We start from the raw sequence: 19,188 nt of genomic DNA, 5'->3' as shown, positions 1-19,188 counted from the left end.
AATTTGACTTTAACATCTGTTATAGTTGATATTAATCAACTATATCAGCCTTTCCTTTTGGAGGCACATTGAGCCATCAAGGCAAGGCTGTATAACAAAACTGTTGGAGTCATATTATTTTGACTTTAACATCTTTTAGTATCCTTGCTTCTGGAGGCACCTTGAGCCACCAAGACAATGAGACATTGATTTTTGGCTAATGTCTTTATGCTTATTGTATGTTTCTGGTTTTGTGTTTACCATGAATAGACCCTAGCAAATGGGTGATCCAGTGAATGAAGTTCATCCGGTAGAAGAGTATGAAAATGAAAACTCGATTGGGATTAGTTTAGTAGAGGCCATATCTGATAATGATGGAGATACTACAAATACTCAGGCTCCTAATACTGTGTCTATTGAGAATGCTTCCATAGAATTGCAAACAGTAGCCTATGAAAGAAAAAAAAGAAAGAGGATTTCTGATGTATGAAATGATTTTGTCGAGGTTGATAGGGATGGGGTTAAACAGCCTCAATGTAAATGGTGTAAAACCTTGTTTAAAGCTTCTCGATCAAGTTCTACGACTACTCTACGTAGGCATTTACTAACCTGTTTGCCATACATGGGGTCTAAGAAAAAACAAAAAGTCTTAGCAGTTGAGTCTAAGAAGGCAGATGAAAACTTCACTGTCTCAAACTTTACCTATGATCGTGGTAGGGTCCGAGAGCTTGCTGCTCATATGATACTTTACCATGAATATCCATTCTCTATGATGGAGCATGTGGTATTTAATAAATTCATGAGTGCAAACACTCCATATTGGAAAAAAATGCCACGGGCTCTTGCAAAGAAAGAATGTATGAGAACTTATGAGAATGAAAAGGCTAAGTTAAGGACTTTGCTTAAACATGTGAATAAAGTTCATATCACAACTGACATGTGGACTTCCTGTCAAAAACTTTCATATATGGTAGTGACAGTTCATTTTATAGATACTGATTGGCATCTTCAGCGGCGTGTGTTGAACTTTTGTAATGTGCCACATCCACATACTGGCCTTCTTATTGCTGATGCTCTAGAAAAGTGTTTCCAAACTTGGGGGATTGAGAATAAAATTAGTTTAATTACTATTGACAATGCTAGTTCTAATGATGTTGCCATTCGGATCTTGAAAGATGATTTTAGGTTGAAGAGAACATTGACTGTAGGTGGGAAACTATTTCATGTACGTTGTTGTGCACATATAACAAATTTACTTGTACAATATGAATTGGGGGAGATTAGGGATATTGTTGATTGTGTAAGAGATGGTATAAAATATTTGGTAGCATCAGAGAATAGGCTAAAACAGTTTAGTGAAATTGCAAAACAGTTGCAATTGCCTTCAAAGAAACTGATTTTAGATGTGTCTACAAGATGGAACAGCACTTATTTAATGTTGGATGCTGCAATTCAGTTCAAAGAAGTTTTCTCTAGATATGGTGATAGAGATAGATGTTTTGAATGGGTTCCAACTGTTGAAGAGTGGGGGCAAGTTGAAAATGTTTGTTAACTACTAGCTATTTTCAATGAAGTCACCAATATTGTATCCGGAAGTGATTACCCAACAACAAACTTATTTCTTTCTGAAGTTTGGAGAATGAAGGACATCTTAGGTAAGAAGAGTAGAGATGAGAATGAGTACATGAAATCAATGGTAAGGAAAATGAGTGCTAAGTTTGACAAATATTGGGGGGAGTGTAATCTATTGATGTCAATTGCTGCAGTCTTAGACCCTAGATTCAAAATGGTCCTGATCCAGTTTTGTTTTCCTTTAATTTATTACATGCCGGATGCTGCTACGAATATTGATCATGTCTCTCAAGTGTTGCATGAGTTATATGATGAGTATGTTCATGAATACAATTCAACTCTTGAGGCACAAAGAGAGCAGGATAATGCTCGAATGAATGTATCTGGTTCTTTCTCAAGTGTCGGGACTGGGAGAAGCATGCAGAGTGGCCAGTCATTATTTAAATCTTTTGTTAGGAGTGTTGATACCGTGCAGCCTAGTAAATCAGAACTGGACAATTATTTAGAGGAGAGTATATATATCTGTGAAGAGGGTTCAGATGCAAGTTTCGATGCCTTGGATTGGTGGAAAACAAACAGTCTCAAATTTCGGACTTTGTCCAAATTGGCCCGAGATATATTAGCTACCCCAATTACCACAGTTAGCTCAGAATCAACATTCAGTGCAGGAGGCAGAGTCATTGATCCTCATCGAGCGTCATTGTCAACTGAAACTGTCAAGATGTTGTTATGTGGGTCTGATTGGGTTAGAGCATTATATGGGCTTAAAAGATCATCAATCAATTATTTAAGTGTAATCTATTTAATTTACACTGTCTATTGCTATTTTATTATTTTATACTTACTATTATTAATTTATTTACAACAATACTAACTACTTTTTTTTCTTGTCAATAGAAGGATGTTCCATCAGAAACTCAGATTCTCTTGCCATAGCCATAGGCCCATACAGACTCAGATTCTGTTTAAATTAAGCATGTTTAATCTATAGAGCTTTTGGGCAGTTTTCTAGTTTTATCTAGTCTGTTTTGGTTAATCTATATGATTTACTATCTGATATTTAGACAGTTTATTTTGTAATATTTGGACAGTTTGGCTTTTCTATCTAATATGATCACATGACAGTTCAGGTAATTTCTAAGTTCTAACTCTTCACCATTTAGATTTTCTAAATTTCTTTAAATGGCAAATTAAATTTTGCATTGCAAACATCCATTGACAATATTACTAAGTTAAAAGTACTTGAGAGTAATTTTGCAAGGGAATAAATATTATATTAATGTTTTTTTTTTGGTTTATTAGTGTGTGCAGGTTGTCCTGTGGTGATTCTGTTCAAGTTTGAGAAATTGTTTACTTCCGTCATGGTGAACTCAAATATTGTATAAGTTTGGGCCCTTCTAGTCATTGTGATTTTGTTGGTAACTAGTTGGCATATTTGCTTTAACTTAAAGTATGAACTTTTGTTTTTGTATGCCTATTGCTACTGCAGCCTGCTGCTTTATATATGTTCTGTCATGTTGACTTTGTTTTGGTAACTGCATGAGGACTTTGATTAATTGATTAGTGTATGCCTTTTGTTTCTTGAGAACTTGTTTCTATGAAGAATTTCACGTGCAACTCTAATGTATTTTGTTTCACTGTTAGTTACCTTGCCATGTTGATTGTATTGCTTGTTTGATTTCTGTTTTGTATAATTGCTGTGTAATTTGGACAATCTAGCTTGCCATTTCACTCTATATGTAATTTAAAATGCTGATGTGCTTTGTAAAATCAGTGAACTTGCCATTTTCTTCTACTGCTCGTGAAATTCATGTTTTGTATACTTTATTGGGTTTGTCAGTTGTTGTGCGAGTTTGCCATTTGATTCCATTTTATTGTAGTTTGCTAATTCTAATTTCTAATGCTACTACCTGCTTCAACCTGTTTGAAATATGCCATTTATTTCGTGCAAATTAAGTTTTGCATTCCTGTTACAAATCCCTTGACAGTATACTAAGTTAACAGTACTTGAGCAAGAGATTAAAAATCTGTTAACAAATTTTTTTGTGTATTAGTTAGTGTATGCAGACAGCAGCGCAATAATGTATATGGTTCTAACTTCTGGGCTGCATTCGTGAAGATTGAGGACTTCACTGATTTCAATTTTAGATCTCATTATTTGTTTTGGAGTTTAATGTACTAAGTTTCATTTCTTACTGTTGTAATTTGTAAATAAACTCTGTTTTCATTCACTAGTTCTATTTAGAAAGTAAATGTCAATAAATAGTCTCTAGAAGGCTTCATGATGTAAATTTAAATTTAAGTTGCTATTGCTATTATTCTCCATTAAAAAAAATAATTTGTTATTATTCTGATGCAGAATATTTTTTGTATATTGTATATTTTGCAAATAACATATATGTACTCGAGCCGAGCTTGGGCTCGGCTCGTTAACAAACCGAGCTTGAGCCGAGTTTGAGTTTTGGTTAAAATGTAAACAAGCCGAGCTCGAGCGTCAACTTCGGCTCGTCCAATAAACGAGCCGAGCTTGGGCTCAACTCGAGTTGTGAACGAGCCGAGTTCGCACAACCCAAACTCGCTCGAACTCGGCTCGTATACAGCCCTAGCTCTAGCATGACTCTTTACTATATGCCAACATATAACGGTTGTTTGGTAAATTTTTTAATAATTTTATTTATAATCATTATTTAAAAATAAATATTTTTTAATTTACAATTTTAATTTTTTCTTTTAATTATTACAGTTTTTTCAAACTTTTAAATAAAATATAAAAAATAATATTACTTTTTTAAATTTTAAAACAAAAATTATATTAAAAAATTATATTCTAATAATATTTTAATTTTATAATATTATTATTAATTTTTTATTTTTTATTTTTCAAAACTTAAGAAAATATCCGAACTCAAAGGACCTACACCCTTGATAGGTGTAGCATAAGAAAAGTCATTGAGAATGCCATTTGGCTTTTTATTTTTAATGAATTTTTCTAATCCCTTTAAACATTTAAAAAAATTACAACATTATTAACAAATATTTACTTAATCAATAAGTGAAAAAAGAAAAGAAAATCGAGACCTATTATCGGAGCAAAAAGTATTTTTTTAACTTAAATTATTTTATTATTATTTACAAAATTCTCATATTATTTAATTATTCAAACATCATCTAAGAAAAATATTTTAATTAAAATAAAATTATATTAAAATAAATTAAAAAATTGATGTTATTTAATATGATAAGTCAAATTATAAAATTAAATTAAGGCATATCTTTATTATTGCATTGGGCCACACCATATGCTAAGCCGCTCGAGTCATGAATTTCAAAATTGTGTGTTCTTTTGGCCTTAAACTTTGAAATAATCTGACTAATTTTTTCTTGGGAAAAAAGTATGGAAAAAGTCCAAGGAATGGGCACGTGCATTTTCCACCATATATTCATTATGGTTGTTGGGATATCAGGAAAAAGAAACCAAAGTTGTTAGGAGTTTGATCAAGTTGTGAGTTTCATGCATCACAACTTAAATTCCTTTGATCACGACTTTTGACCCGTTAAGCTTCGATGGATGTGGCGCTAGCTACCTGGCTGGCTCTAGCTTTTTAAAAAGGCAATCAGAATTATATATATATATATATATATATTTTTTTTTATGCAATGAATTAAGAGTGATGTTACATATAATATAATAATAAATTATATAAATCATACTCATTTTGAAAAAAAAAGGTCTATTATTATAAAAATTTATTTTTAATATAAATCTTATATCTATTTATTTTTTTCAAAAACATTAAAGTAATTATGTATTTTATGATTATAAATATAATTTTTTATTAATTGATTAATTAAAAAAAGTATATGCATCATTTATTAATTATTATTCTATCACCGTCCTCTTAGTTGGTATCCTTGACCCAATAATTAAATGATGAGTAATAAATAATAAATAATAATCTAATTATTTAATGTTACGTTAGAAATAATGGCAAAAGGAATGGCGTATATATATCGTTTCTCACTTAGAAATAAGTACGTTTTGAAGCGCCGGATATGCACTAGTTAGTACGCCCTGCCATACCAAATTTATGATCATATGGGATGTGATATAATGAAAAATATTTACTATGTATCATACTTAATTACATTTGATTTTTGTTTGTTTTTTATTTATTTAAAGGAAATGTCATATTCATTCATTCATTTATCAAGAAAATTTTACATTTATGATTGGATACATGTAGAATATCTCCATATCAACCATTTAGAACTCAACCAGTATACTATTAGACTGACCTGGACTTCACTGCTACTAATACTCTATATAGATAAATATCTCAAAGACAACACTTTATTTAAACAGAAACTCAACCTCACCATTCATATAAGGGAGAATTTAACTTTTACGAATAAACCTTCTAAAAGACAATTTGTTTTAAATACTACACAATAAGGAAAATAAGAACGAAAAAAGGATGGATTATAGTTTGGATGGACTCTAGCAAACTTTGACAACGAGTGAGGGTAACAAGCTTATTTATTTTAAACTACAGAAGTCAAATCTGAAAAGATTTGGTAGTTGCGATTCCAGTGATCTGATGCATGTGGTTAGAAGAGCTGTTGGAATGAGTGGCACATGAGGACCATGTGCAACTGTGAGTGGTGCATGAGGACCACGCGTTGTGATTTTCGTAAAATTGCTATTATCCTTTAAACGATTTGAAGCTTGAGAGTCTTTTTATGCTGCGTATATTGAGAGTTATTGGAAAATGTATATTTAACTTTTTGACCTTGAATGAATAAAAAAAAATTAAGAAATGAGAGAAAAAATGGAGAAAGAGGAAGAGAAAGGAGAAATGAGAGAAGGAAAGGGAAAAAGAGGAAGAAGCTTCCTTCCACAATACTCAGGTCTGGAGGCTTTTTTGTAGTGAGAAAGAGGGTTCTAGAAGGAAAAGATTTTACATTTGTTGATGAGATACGGTTTAAATGTTTTCTTATATAATTACTTAAATGATAGTCACTAAAATATGTTACAAAATAAATATAACCGAAATAACAAAATTTTAAAATAAAAATAATATTTATGACACGACAAAACATAGAGAACCGATTTCAATATACGATCCTTTTACCGTAAAATAAATCTAATATTTATATAAATTTATAAATTTATTTTTATAAAATCTATTTATAAATCTGGCATTACTCGCTTTTAGAAAAGAAACGAAAAGCTTGAACCCAACTTGCCTTTCTAGTAGTAGTTGGGATTTCAACTTGAAGACAATCGATCCCCACCAAAAATGCATACATATAAATAATAATAATAATAATAATAATCAGAAATTAGCAAACCATTATTATGGGGATAGGATCCTCTCACTGGCTGGTCGACTCATCACTATTCTATCCGCGTGTCTTTTGATATGGCAATCGAGGGGCAAAATAAGCCCAAATCCTCGAATGCCCAAACCGAAACACTCTAGACTTCAATCCCATCAGATATATAAACGGGCTCAAGGCCCAACAAGGGGGAAAATAAAAGTTTGAATCCAACCTCACCTTTCAAAGCTGAGGCTATTAATTGTCCTACTTTGATCTTACCCAATATGTATACATCAGCATCAAAGTTGGGTCTGTAGAAATTAGGCTGCAGAGCAGTCCAATGCCATCACGTTTTAGCTAGCTGTTGAATGTAGCCATGCCGACACATATTTCTAACATATTTCACAATATGTGTTGTAAAATAAATGTATTTTTATAAAATAATGATACTTTTATAAAAGAATTTATAAAATTATCACTTATTTTAAAATATTATTGCGTAACATATTATAAAAGGTCACGCGTGTTTTTCATTTTTTTTATGTTTTTAATACATTTTGCATTAATTACTATTTTGTGACATAATTTGATTTAAAATATAAAATATAAAATTTAAATTTTATCAATTAAAATTTACCATTTAAATATTTTATATGAAATATTTTACACACAACCTTAGAAATAGAGAAAATTATAGTTATATTTGTGAGTGTGTAAATATCGTATAATTATTTTAAAAAAATAAATATGAGATTTATATTAAAAAAATTATTTTTTTAATAATAATTTTTACTATTTTTTAAAATATATGTACGGCACTTGCGATGGAGCATTTTTCTAAAAATATTCTAAAAATAATTTTATAATTTTAAAGAGGAAAAGGAAGTATGGAGTGGATAAGGCCACATGAGATCTTGGCAAAGCATATATTACGAGTGTGGAGACGTAAATAAGTTCTACGTTAGTGAGGGAAGGAAGGACTCACGCCAATAACAGGAGAGGATCCCCGCGCCGTACCACTACCCACGAGACGAGAGACGTTTCTGTCTCACTCGCTCGTGGCTTTCGGAGAGGTGAAAACCCGAAACCGAAATCCTCGACTCCATCAAAGTGAGAGCAACGCCGTGCGCGTGGGTGTACTTTTACCCTATGATATGATGATGATATGAAATCATGCAAAATGAATAGCTCGAGAAGAGAAGACACCAACCCCTCGTAGGACTCAAATCGATTCATTAGCTCAGTTTTCATGGCTTGCTTTCTGATCCGCGTCTGCAATATATTCGTACCGTATCTCACATTCATGCCCATTATTATTTTTTTATTACTTATATGCCACTTTTGCCTCCGACTCTCTCCCTCCGCTTCGAGTTACTGCTTCACGAATTTCGTTTCTTGCATTTATTCTCTCTTTTGGACTAAGGCTTAAGCCCCTTTTCTGTCCAAAAATATACCATTTAAATATAGGGTTCCCCCCCCGCCCCCCCCTTTCTTTTTATTTTTCGAGCATTATGACTAAACCAGAAGAAAGGTTTTCAGGCATGGACTCCGCGTTCTCAGGTCGGCTCCCTTTTCATGTTTTCCTTTTTTGGGTATTTTTTAGAGTTTCTCATATATGTTTGTGGCTGTACGCTCTTCCAATTGATAATGCTGGGTTTTATGCCTTTTAACGTTCTCTTGGACAATGCCTATGATATTATTTAACTTTTTTCCGTTTGCCTTTTTGGGTTTTGTGAACTTTATCATTAGTGGTATACTTACTGTATGGTTGGGAATGTTTGTTGGGCAGTGTTTGAAATCTTCTGGGTTCTCTCTTTCACAGCCGTATAGTCATTTTTGGATTCTTCATCATGTATTTATTTTGGTGGTGGTTTGGGTTCTTTGCTTCTGGCTTCCCGCATCAATTATCAATCTTATACTCCTATGGTTATTTGCAAATGAAAAGTGGGGCTTTGGTACATCTTAATAAAAGCCTTGATGGAAATAACTGTGCATGGGTACTAATATCAATTGCGCTATAAAAGTTGTATGCTTTTTTAAGTATGTGTTGTATACGCGGGAAGAAACACATACGGCATTTATGCACGGATAGCAGATAATGTTGTGCTTCCGGCCTGTCCGAAAATCACACAAAACAATTTTAAAGTGGTTCAGCAAATTGCTTACGTCCACTGGAGCCTCTTTTATAGAATTTATACGAGATTTACAAAACACTCAAAAAAATTCTATTTCTCTCTCACGTTCCTCTTTATCTCTTCACCCACTGCATTTTATCACTAGCAGAGCTCTCCTTTTATAGGAGAGCAATGGGGGGACACACACCCATTCCTCTTGACCAGAAGCACCTCTGGAGGTGAGTGGGTGGGTGGATGGTTGGTGAGAATGGGGTGGGTGGCTGCAAACCCAAACCCATTTCACACTTGGGGGGTTTATTCAACAGATAAATGGTAAAAGGTAAGATTAGGTTTTATAGAAAAAGGGAAGGACTCAAGCAGGGAATTTCTTATACGGAGTACTAATGGCAGCAACAAAAATATCACCATTAGGTAACCGTTTGCTTCTTGAGGCTAGTTTTAAAAGTACTGATCATTCAATTTAAGTGAATAGCGTAATTTTGTTATGAGTCCATTTGGAGATTTAAGATCCTGGCAATGTTATAAGTTCCTTCCCACGGTAATTCTTACAAGAGCACACATTCATGGAGCACGCATTCAAAATAGACACATTCAAAATTTTGAATCGTAAATTCTAAGCTGCATATTGGTTGGCTCAAGTGGTAAAGGCCTTGGATTTGGTGGTATGCTCTCCCTAGGTCTAAGGTTCAAATCTCCTTGGGTGCAAACAATCTTTAGGGGCCATTGGACTGGGGGATTTTCCCTTTGAATTAACCGAAGTGCACTTGCGAGAAACTCCTTGCCGAGGGCCTTGCACCCTTGGGATTAGTCGAGACGCTGTTCCGAACACTTGGTGCCAATAAAAAAAAATTCTAAGCTGCATATTGAATGAGAGATTGATTTGTTTATGTTGAAGTTTCTATTCAGTAGCTATCTAAGTGATGTTTTTAATCAGGGTGTTGGAACTATCTTACATAGTTCACTCCCCACAAAGAGAAAATACATGAGTTTTGGCATCTAATAGATGTATCTAAGTTCTGATGTGAATGAGTTTTTTTCATCAGCATTGGCACATTTTAAGGTCATACTTAATTGTTTCAGCTACATTATTGGTGGGAAGTCAGTGAAATATTTCTATGGGAGGATATCTTTGAAGAAGTACCTGCTAATCAGAGATTTTGGTATGGTGTATAGGAAGTAGGCCAAGACTTTGTTATTCACCTTCGAACATGTTGTAGTTGAATGCTCAAATATCTTGTAGGGTTTGCAAATAGCCTGAATCCATTCTTAACCTAGGTTTTAGTATGACTAATTCTATATGTTGCTGAAGCCTGCCTCTAAAATCAATGACAACAGTTGACCTTGGTTTAAAATCTTTTCAGTTGATTTATCTTGTTTACCAGAAAGAAAAACGGTTGGTGAATTTGGTTATTAAGAAAAATGATTTATGAATTAAGGCAAGTTTCATGTGAGCGCTTTATGCCAATTGATCTTAAGAAAAATGATTTGCTAACACAGGCATGAACAGAAAACGAAAAGGTTTCGGTTATTAAGAAAATTGATTTATGAATTAAGTGTAACCAGGTCAGGATATTTTAGGCAATAAAAATGAGGACTCAACCTGAATGAGCTCATGTCCTGTAATCTCCTGACACATTATTTGTATCTTAAATTTCAAAGACAAAACAATGCAATAATAGGAAGAAATAGTTAAATACAATTGTATATATTACTCAAGATCATGTTCAAGCATGTGATGGTACTTTTGGGATCTGTTGGTCCTCTCTCTCCCATGCTCTTTTTTTAGAGGTATGGGGTTTATTTGATTAACTTTAGTTCCACCATTTCTTCTTAATTGAATACCACATTTAAGAGAATAAGTAAACACACGCACACTTGATTGGAGAGTGTGAATGAAAACCCTAGGGGTTGTCTCAAGTGGTAAAGGCCTTGGGCTTGGGGGTATGCTTTTCCCGGTCTAAGGTTCAAATCCCCTTAGTGCAAACAATCTCTAGATTGGGAGGTTTTCCCCTTGAATTACCGAGGTGCACTTGCGGAAAACTTCTTGCCGAGGGCTTGTGCACCTTCAAGACTAATTGGGACGCTGTTATCGGACATCCGGTGCCAATTAAAAACAAAAAAAAAAGGTGTGTGAATGACTACTTTTTCCTTCATGGGTTTGTTGAGAATTTTTCAGTCATGTTAAACTTCTTCTAGACGTAACATTGGAGATGTCAAGATGAAATTATATTCCTTTTCTATATTTGAAGGTTGTGCACTTGATCCCGTAAAATGTAGCCTGCTAAGCTTGGGAGAGAAAAGAGAGCTGGTCCATGAGATTGCCCGATGGTCAAAAGATGCCCCTGAGTTTCTTCGTTCTTTTACTCGTTCAGAGCTTCTTGAAATCATCTGTGCTGAAATGGGGAAAGAGAGAAAGTACACAGGATATACAAAATCTCAAATGATAGAACACCTTCTAAAGTTAGTGCTTCGGGATTCCGAGGGGCACAATTCTTTTGCCTTTTCTCCATCTCATATTAAATTTAAAAGGAAAAGGAACATAGGTCCACCTCAACTATTGACTGACCTAAATCATTCCCCTCTGGAAAACAATGAAGAACATATTAAAACTTTGCGGTGTCGGAATATTGCATGCAGAGCTACTTTAACTTCGGAGGATGCTTTTTGCAAAAGATGTTCTTGCTGTATCTGTCATTGTTATGATGATAACAAGGATCCCAGTCTCTGGTTGACCTGCGATAATGATTTGTGTGGATTGTCTTGCCATCTGGAATGTGCTTTGAAGCATGAAAGAGCTGGTATTTTGAAGCATGGGTGTTGTGAAAAGTTGGATGGAAGCTTCTATTGCATTTCCTGTGGAAAAATCAATGGGATAATGAGGTAAATTCAATGCCTACGAACTTCTAGATAAATATTATTTGTTCTTCCAATGGGCTGAATAGTATGTAGTACCAGATATATAGACAGTTGCAACCAGACCCAGAAAACCCAACTAATTTTTCACAGCTGTATAGCACATCGGCATTCTTTTAATATATAGCACATTGAAACTAGTAAATATATAGGCAATGATGCTGTCGGATATATTTGTTACTTCCTCGGCTGAAGAATCTGACTAACCACTTACAAAAACATTTCTTGCAAGTGACCTGGTTTGTTCACATTGGTATTAAACATTGCATTTCCAATTCAACTGCATTAACATAGTTGAATTAGATCTTCAACATGCATACTCGCAGGGGTCTGGCATTTTCTGTGCCTTTTATGTAGGTTTTAGTTTCCAGGTATCCTACCAACTTAACTTACTTAAGGGTTAGAGATTAGAAATTGGGTTAACCAACACTAAAAAGAAAAAAGAAGGAAAGAAAAAGTAATCAGGTTAAACCTAATGCAAAAGCAAATTATAACATGGCTACTCACTTCTTTGGTTAATTGATCCTACCACGTTCTTAGCTTTTACCCAAGATACCACGCAAAAGGATTGGCCAACTGATATTTGGTCTTTTTACAGAACCTGGAGAAAACAATTAATTGTTGCCAAGGAGGCTAGAAGAGTGGATGTACTGTGTCTACGATTATCTCTGGCACATAAGATTCTCATGGGAACAGCATTATACAAAGAAGTGCAGAGGACAGTGGAATCTGCAGTGAAAATACTGAATGATGAAGTGGGGCCTCTAGATCAGGTATGCACTAGTATGGTACGCTGCATTGTGAACAGACTCTCCTGCGGTGCTGAGGTCCAGAAGTTATGTGCTTCTGCAGTGCTATCTTTTGATTCGCTGGTTTGCCCCAATTATATGGAAAAGAAAGATCCATTTGGTAAATTTCTTTCTTTTTTTTTACATTTAAAAAAGAAAAAAAGTTTCTTTCTTTTTTTGGAGAATGGGAGAATTAGCTCTCAATTTTCTTATGAATCGTCTTGATTTAGCGTTAAAATGAAACTTACACAATATTGATCTTTGTTATTTTGGGTAGTCACGGTATTAAGTGGCATCATAACCATAGTTATTGAAAGTAGACGCAGAGTCAATTTTTGAATTTTTGAATCTGAAATTACATTGCACAATGCAGATACATAAAAAATCTTTTAGAATTTGCATTTATCTTTCTCCTGATGACATGATGAAATGTTTATAGCAGCTTGTCATATCCGGTTTGAAGAGTCCACCCCTACATCAGTGATTGTTGTGCTAGAATATGAAGACCATCTGTTAAAAAACAACCCAGGCTGCAGACTCTGGCATCGGGAGTCTGTCATTAAGGACTATCCAGAGCAACCCACTTTCATTGTATTCAGGCCAGAGAAGAGATTCAAGATATGTCACCTCCATCCTTCAACAGAGTATCTCTGCAAAGTTTCTCTGTTTAGCAGCATTGGGGTCTTGGGTGTTTCAGAAGCCAAATGGGAGACTCCTGCTCCAGGTGGGAGCTCTTTTACAGCTTTAGAACATGAAAAAGCAGAACATAGAATTATAGCTCAAAATCATCCTCAGGCTGAGTCAACCAAGTCTAGTAACTTTAAATCAGCATCCCCTGCGAAGCTTCAACCGTTGGTTGAGATTAACAAGAGCAAGAGTGAAGGGTTTTACTATCCACCTCCTTTCATTGAAACCGTATCTCCTTCAACGCCTTGTAAATGCAGTGGAATGCGAGCAGTTCCAGATATGGGTAGTAAAATGCGACCACTGGTTAGTGATTATGAACATTCTGTGCAAGTGGTCAGAGGTTTAGAGCATGAAGGGCACATAGATGAAGATTTTAGAGTAAAATTTCTCACTTGGTTCAGCCTCAAAGCTACGGAGCAAGAGAGAAGGGTGGTTAATGTATTTGTGGATGCTTTGCTTGATGACCCTCCTAGCTTAGCTGGACAGCTTATGGATACCTTCATGGACAAGATATGCTGCGAACAAAAACCTGTTTCTAGGCATGGTTTTTGCTTTAGTTTGTGGCATTAATGCTGAATTAGGGATCTTGACCACATGAAATTTTAGGAGGAACCGAGACAGGGTAAGGCTTTTGCAGACAAAACAGGAAAATATATTTGGATTCATTTTCAAGCCAGAAAAACGTGAAGCTCCTTGATTTTTACCTTTATATTTCTCATAGTAGTTGACGTTTGGGCATTGCAGCCACAGGTTAAAAAATAAACAGCGTACATATAGAATGGCAGCTTGATGTTTGGTATATAACCACAACCTCTTAACACTCACCTGCTATTTACCGCCGACTTTCGTGGGCAATTCTGATCTTTTCCCTTGATGAAAAATAATAGATACACATCACTATTCACAGAACTCTACACAACAATGGGTTTAAAATGAGGGGTATTTTTGTAAAATATTTTATAAAATTAACATCATTTTACAAAACTACCCATATTTCACAACATGTATTGTGTGTTGTTAAATATGTTGTAGTTATCATTACTGGTCCCCATAGAAGAACTCTTGCGTATTGAGGAAAATCACTTTTCCTGGAAGTTGCATTTACTTGCAGATGGAAAATATGCAAAAGATTCAAAGAAGGAAACCTTTATCGGCCAGACCGCAAAAATTTGATCGAATTGTCTTGAATGGAAGTGCTAGATTCACATTTGAAAAAAAAAAAAAAAATCATAAAATAAAACTAAGAAATAGATACAGCTAAACGTGATATATTTATTAGATCTGTTTTACATAAAAAAGAGATTTTAAATATTTCTTTTAGTATACCAAGCGTAGCAAAAGGCTCGCCAAAGCAACTGTCATGTACTTGCTCCGTCATCAACAGCTTCTTTAAACGAAGCAGCCAAGTACTCCGCTAAGCTTGGTTGATTACTTGACTTATTTAAAGCTTCTGAAGCTCTCGCTTTTTTTGTGCTGTGAGATTTTGTAGTCCAATTCCTGGACGAGTCAGGTGTGTTCAAGTAATTCCCAGAAGCATGCATGCTCTGCCACATAACAGGTTTCGAAAACTTCCATGGGTCTTCCAACATGGACTCGTAGTAAAACTGCTCTGGACCCAGCGGTCGGCCTGGTGCCGAGAAACGAGCATGAGAACCCCGCCCTTGTCCACTACTTTGTCCCAAACCAGGGCTCCTGCTGCTGCCATACCAGCGACTCCCACCTCTTCCAGAAGTGGGGCGAGGTGAACCAGGGCTTGGACTGTGGCTGGCCCAATAACCCCTGCCTTGCCCGGTTTTTGAATAAGGGCTACCTCTTGGTCCAAAGCCAGGGCTTGGAAGATGGCCGCCTCTAGATGGATTAGATGAAGAACTATAGCTAGTTGGGCCGGTGGATCCATTCCAGAATTCAGGAGTTTGTGGATGCATAGAAAAAGGACTGGCCGTTCCTACTGGGCTTTGATGAGGACTGGCCATACCTTGTGGTTGATACATTATCTGGTTCGGTGACCAATTACTCTGATTTTGATGAGCAAGAGATGTATTCCTTGGTCCTGCTATATCAAACCGAATGAAAACTGAGGGGGGAAAGCAAAAGGCAGCTCATTGGAATCATACAAAATTCTGGGCATTATTGGACTAATAACATGAATTGGATTACACTACAAAAATCCCAATCTATTATTCTCATTTGCAACTAAAGAATAATCCTTAAATACATGCAAACCTGCATACATATATCAAATGAACTTCAAAATAAGATATGCACGCACGTATATACAATATTTGCACCACGACATACATTAGGTCAGTGATTGGGATTAAGTTGCTTCAGCTTTCAAATATTTTCCTATTTCTACGTCCCGACTGATGGTATGCTCTAATAACCCATGTTCCATCTCTCTTTAGCTAGAATGTAATTAGGTGTTTCTTTTATATACTCCCTATGTACACGGGCTTAATTCATTCTTATTACTTATCCAAAAAAAAAAAAAAACTAGGCCATCAAATTCTCAAAGCACCAGAATTTAAAAAAAAAAAAAAAAAAAAAAAAAAAAACCCATAGATTTAGAGAGAAAATGGTTCATTTCCCCTAATAATCAAATGCTCTAGGCACCAGGAAAAAAAACAATATATTTACAATGAAAATGGTTTCATTCTCCCCTAATACGTACTCATCTCATCATGCCAATTCATACACAACATAAAATTCATTGATCAGGAAAAAAATATGCATGGCTATAAAATATGCATCTATTCATGTGGAGTAATTTGATGTCATTCTACGACCATAAGAGAGGACAAATAGTTCATAGATAATTTACCCGGAAGAGAAGGTGAGAACCGTGACATAGGAGGACCATTATTACTTTGAGAAGAGAAACAATCTGGTCCGATCTGATTACCAGCTTTGCTGCTCTTCCTGCTATCAGAGAATGCTGACATTGGGTCCGTGTAAAAATCAAATCTTGGAGCGTATGACTCCCACACTTCCGTAGTTGCAGTTTCAACCAATGGATTGGAGAGGCAACCAGGCATTCCAGATCTTTGAGCATTATTAGGAACTTCAGCCTGATCAGCTTGCATACGAATTGTAGGAACTTCAGCCTCATCAGCTTGCATACGCATTGCTTTCAATCTTACTCTTCTTTTTGCCGATTCCTCCATTTAACCTGGCAATCACAATAGCGGTCACAATTCATCCCTATTAATCTTCTTCGTATCGAGCCTAGCTCTGTTTATGTGCAGCCCAGTTTGATGGCTTGACCCGACAAAGATTCATTTGCGGTTTTTAGTAGATTTCCAATGAGGCTTGGGCCATTGTCCCTGGAAAAATTTTTCGACCCGTTTTTTGACTCGTAATCCAACCCAACCTGCTAATTAGGATTTACTATATATTGTATTAAATCCTTGTACAACCACTGTATTGTATCTTTGATCTTCATCTAAATAAAGTCCTTCGCAGCTTCATGGACGTAGGCATGTTACTGAACCATGTAAATCTTGTGTCGTGTGTGATTGATTCTACTTTTTGTTTTACTCTCTTATTGTTTCTAACAAATCCCTTGCTTGTCTGACAGTTGCACACTTACAAAAACTCAAACTTATTGGAATGGATAAATCTGGAAAAGAGAAACTGATATCCAAGTTTATGACGTAGAAAGCATGGTTTAACACATATGCTTCACTTAAAGCCCTATGGGCCTACCTATAGAGGTGGGTTGGGGGAGAGATCTTTAGTTTGGAATTGGCCAAGCAAAATAAAGAAAGAAGAAGGGCAGGTAGGGGGTGGGTGTTGTCCATGCGTGGTAAATTTGTTTTGCTAGCGCTACGACCTCTCAGTTCTTAAATACAAATGTTCCATATGCAACAATAGAAGGGATGAACCCATAAAAGCATCTTATTGGTATCACGGAGTCATACAAAACAAATGCTACATCAGAAGTCATGAAATATTTCCAAACCCAAACCCATGAATTCCATAAATACTGCAGATTGTCAAAGACTGATCTATTGTGGATATCGGAAAATTGAGGTATCATATTTGTAAATACCGTCAATATCAAACCTCCAACGAACTGGATAAAAATCATAACATTAGGGGCAAACACTAAATTCCTTTTTATATGTATTCGCATTGCGTAGTGCATAGGACCTTAGTTTTCTATCTGGAATATAAGCGATCTAACGATTATCAAAAAAACATTTTTTAAAGGTTTAAGTGGTTAACGCACTTGTCACAAGGAAACGACAAGCAAAGAAGTTGACACAGAAGTAAAATAACATAAACTTCAACATACTTGCATATGGGTAACGAAGCTACCTATAAGAACCCTAAAGAAAACCCAATTCAATCATTTCAAACACACACAAAAAACCACCACAGGTTGCATGAAGAAACCTTAAAGACTGATCCAATTTTTCGCCAGCAGAAATTCAAACTAAATACAACTGTGTTAAACAGCTAAGCGACAGGTGAAACCATAAGGATTGGTGAAATCACGATTAATTCGCACGGATTCGAACTATAGAAACAGGAAATATGGAATTGTAAGCGGAAAGCTGGAAAATCCGCGGATGAAGATGGGAGTTCTTTTGGCAATTAGCAAACCTTGAAGCTCGGAGCTAATATTAAGCTTGAGTTGGCTACGGCTGTGCTGGATCTCGCCGTTTATAGCTGAAGCACGTATGGGTAGCACCCGTGCATCCGTATAGCATAAATGGAGTGATTCACCCCCTTGTGGAACCGTTGCTGAAGAAAGGTCGAGGAATTTTATGCTGAGAAATGATATTTATAATCGTGGTTGTGTAAGCGGCGTGCAGTCATTTTGAAAAAAATAAATTAATATAAAATTTATATGAAAAAAATTAACTTTTTAATCGTGGACTCTACTCTTTTTTAAAGTGATTGTATTGCGTTTATAATTTCACGACTATATATAACATTACTCTTTTTATTTTTGAGCCTCGAGGCTAAACAAACAGCATTTCCCCTATTCCCTTTAGAGAAATACTTTTTGCAGTCGGCAGATACAGTCGGCATGCAGTCGGCTATAAAAAAATGAATTAATATGAGACCTACATGAAAAAAAAATATTTTTATAACTTTTTTTTATTCATGTAGGTCTCCCTGAATATAAAAAAAAATTATATTTTTTTATTCATTCCGTACAACCGACTGCACGTCGACTGCATTTGCCGACTGTATGTAGCAAAACCCATTTTTTTTTATATTTCTTTGATATAATTAGTTAAAATAATTATTTTATATTAAAAAAATAATACGGACAATTATATTAGTAAAATGCATAAAAATTACGTAAAAAGATTTTAATTTTTCAATTTATACAAATTCTATCGATTTTAAATAAGAGAAATGAAGGTATTATTTTCCAAGAAGCACCCTTATTACTTTTTATTTATAGATGATAATTAAAAAAAAAAATCTATTTATCATCCTCACAAATCACATTTTTTTTATTTTACTAAATGTTTGGTATATGAATAATGAGTAGAATAATTCACTTAATTTAAGAAGAATAAATCTAAAATAAACTTTAAAAAAAAATATGTGGTATGTAAAGATAATGAGTAACAAAGCTCTTTAAAAATACCTGTCACCTAGCATCTAAATAGACAATCATTTCAACATTCACATAACTTTCTCATTGTCCACAAGTTGGGCAAGATGAGCAAAATGTTGGTGCAAATAGGCTTCAAAATAATAAAATAGTGAGAGAAAATAGTTTGTTTCAAGATGTGTTATAATATTGCTTTTCTTAATAAGACAGCATT

General features: G+C 34.9%; 3 protein-coding genes across 10 annotated transcripts; 2 read left to right on the top strand and 1 right to left on the bottom strand.

Annotated features, from left to right (window-relative positions):
* The first annotated feature begins 601 nt into the window (after positions 1-601).
* Positions 602-1,531, top strand: LOC122316378 (zinc finger BED domain-containing protein RICESLEEPER 2-like). Its single transcript, XM_043132899.1, has one exon. It carries the CDS (start codon positions 602-604, stop codon positions 1,529-1,531), a length of 930 nt encoding a protein of 309 aa, XP_042988833.1.
* A 6,294-nt stretch (positions 1,532-7,825) lies between these two features.
* Positions 7,826-14,103, top strand: LOC122315868 (VIN3-like protein 2). Of its 5 annotated transcripts, none has more exons than XM_043132138.1 (5): positions 7,827-8,433; positions 10,089-10,168; positions 11,258-11,888; positions 12,520-12,830; positions 13,149-14,103. In XM_043132138.1, exons 3-5 carry the CDS (start codon positions 11,407-11,409, stop codon positions 13,964-13,966), a joined length of 1,611 nt encoding a protein of 536 aa, XP_042988072.1. In that variant the 5' UTR covers positions 7,827-8,433; positions 10,089-10,168; positions 11,258-11,406; the 3' UTR covers positions 13,967-14,103. The 5 variants fall into 5 exon arrangements, with proteins under 5 accessions (XP_042988070.1, XP_042988072.1, XP_042988071.1 ...); XM_043132137.1 differs by lacking the exon at positions 7,827-8,433 and having other exon boundaries at positions 8,440-10,168; positions 11,258-11,423; positions 11,646-11,888; XM_043132136.1 differs by lacking the exon at positions 10,089-10,168 and having other exon boundaries at positions 7,826-8,433.
* A 545-nt stretch (positions 14,104-14,648) lies between these two features.
* LOC122315869 (protein SICKLE-like) lies at positions 14,649-18,152 on the bottom strand. Of its 4 annotated transcripts, none has more exons than XM_043132139.1 (3): positions 18,005-18,152; positions 16,218-16,565; positions 14,649-15,470 (listed from the first exon to the last, which is right to left on the bottom strand). In XM_043132139.1, exons 2-3 carry the CDS (start codon positions 16,558-16,560, stop codon positions 14,755-14,757), a joined length of 1,059 nt encoding a protein of 352 aa, XP_042988073.1. In that variant the 5' UTR covers positions 16,561-16,565; positions 18,005-18,152; the 3' UTR covers positions 14,649-14,754. The 4 variants fall into 4 exon arrangements, with proteins under 4 accessions (XP_042988073.1, XP_042988076.1, XP_042988077.1 ...); XM_043132142.1 differs by having other exon boundaries at positions 14,649-15,449; XM_043132143.1 differs by having other exon boundaries at positions 14,649-15,446.
* Between the last annotated feature and the right edge of the window lie 1,036 nt (positions 18,153-19,188).

The sequence above is a fragment of the Carya illinoinensis genome, chromosome 7 (assembly GCF_018687715.1).
Source record: "Carya illinoinensis cultivar Pawnee chromosome 7, C.illinoinensisPawnee_v1, whole genome shotgun sequence".
NCBI classification, from domain to species: domain Eukaryota; kingdom Viridiplantae; phylum Streptophyta; class Magnoliopsida; order Fagales; family Juglandaceae; genus Carya; species Carya illinoinensis.
This window is presented reverse-complemented; position numbering and strand designations above follow the sequence as displayed.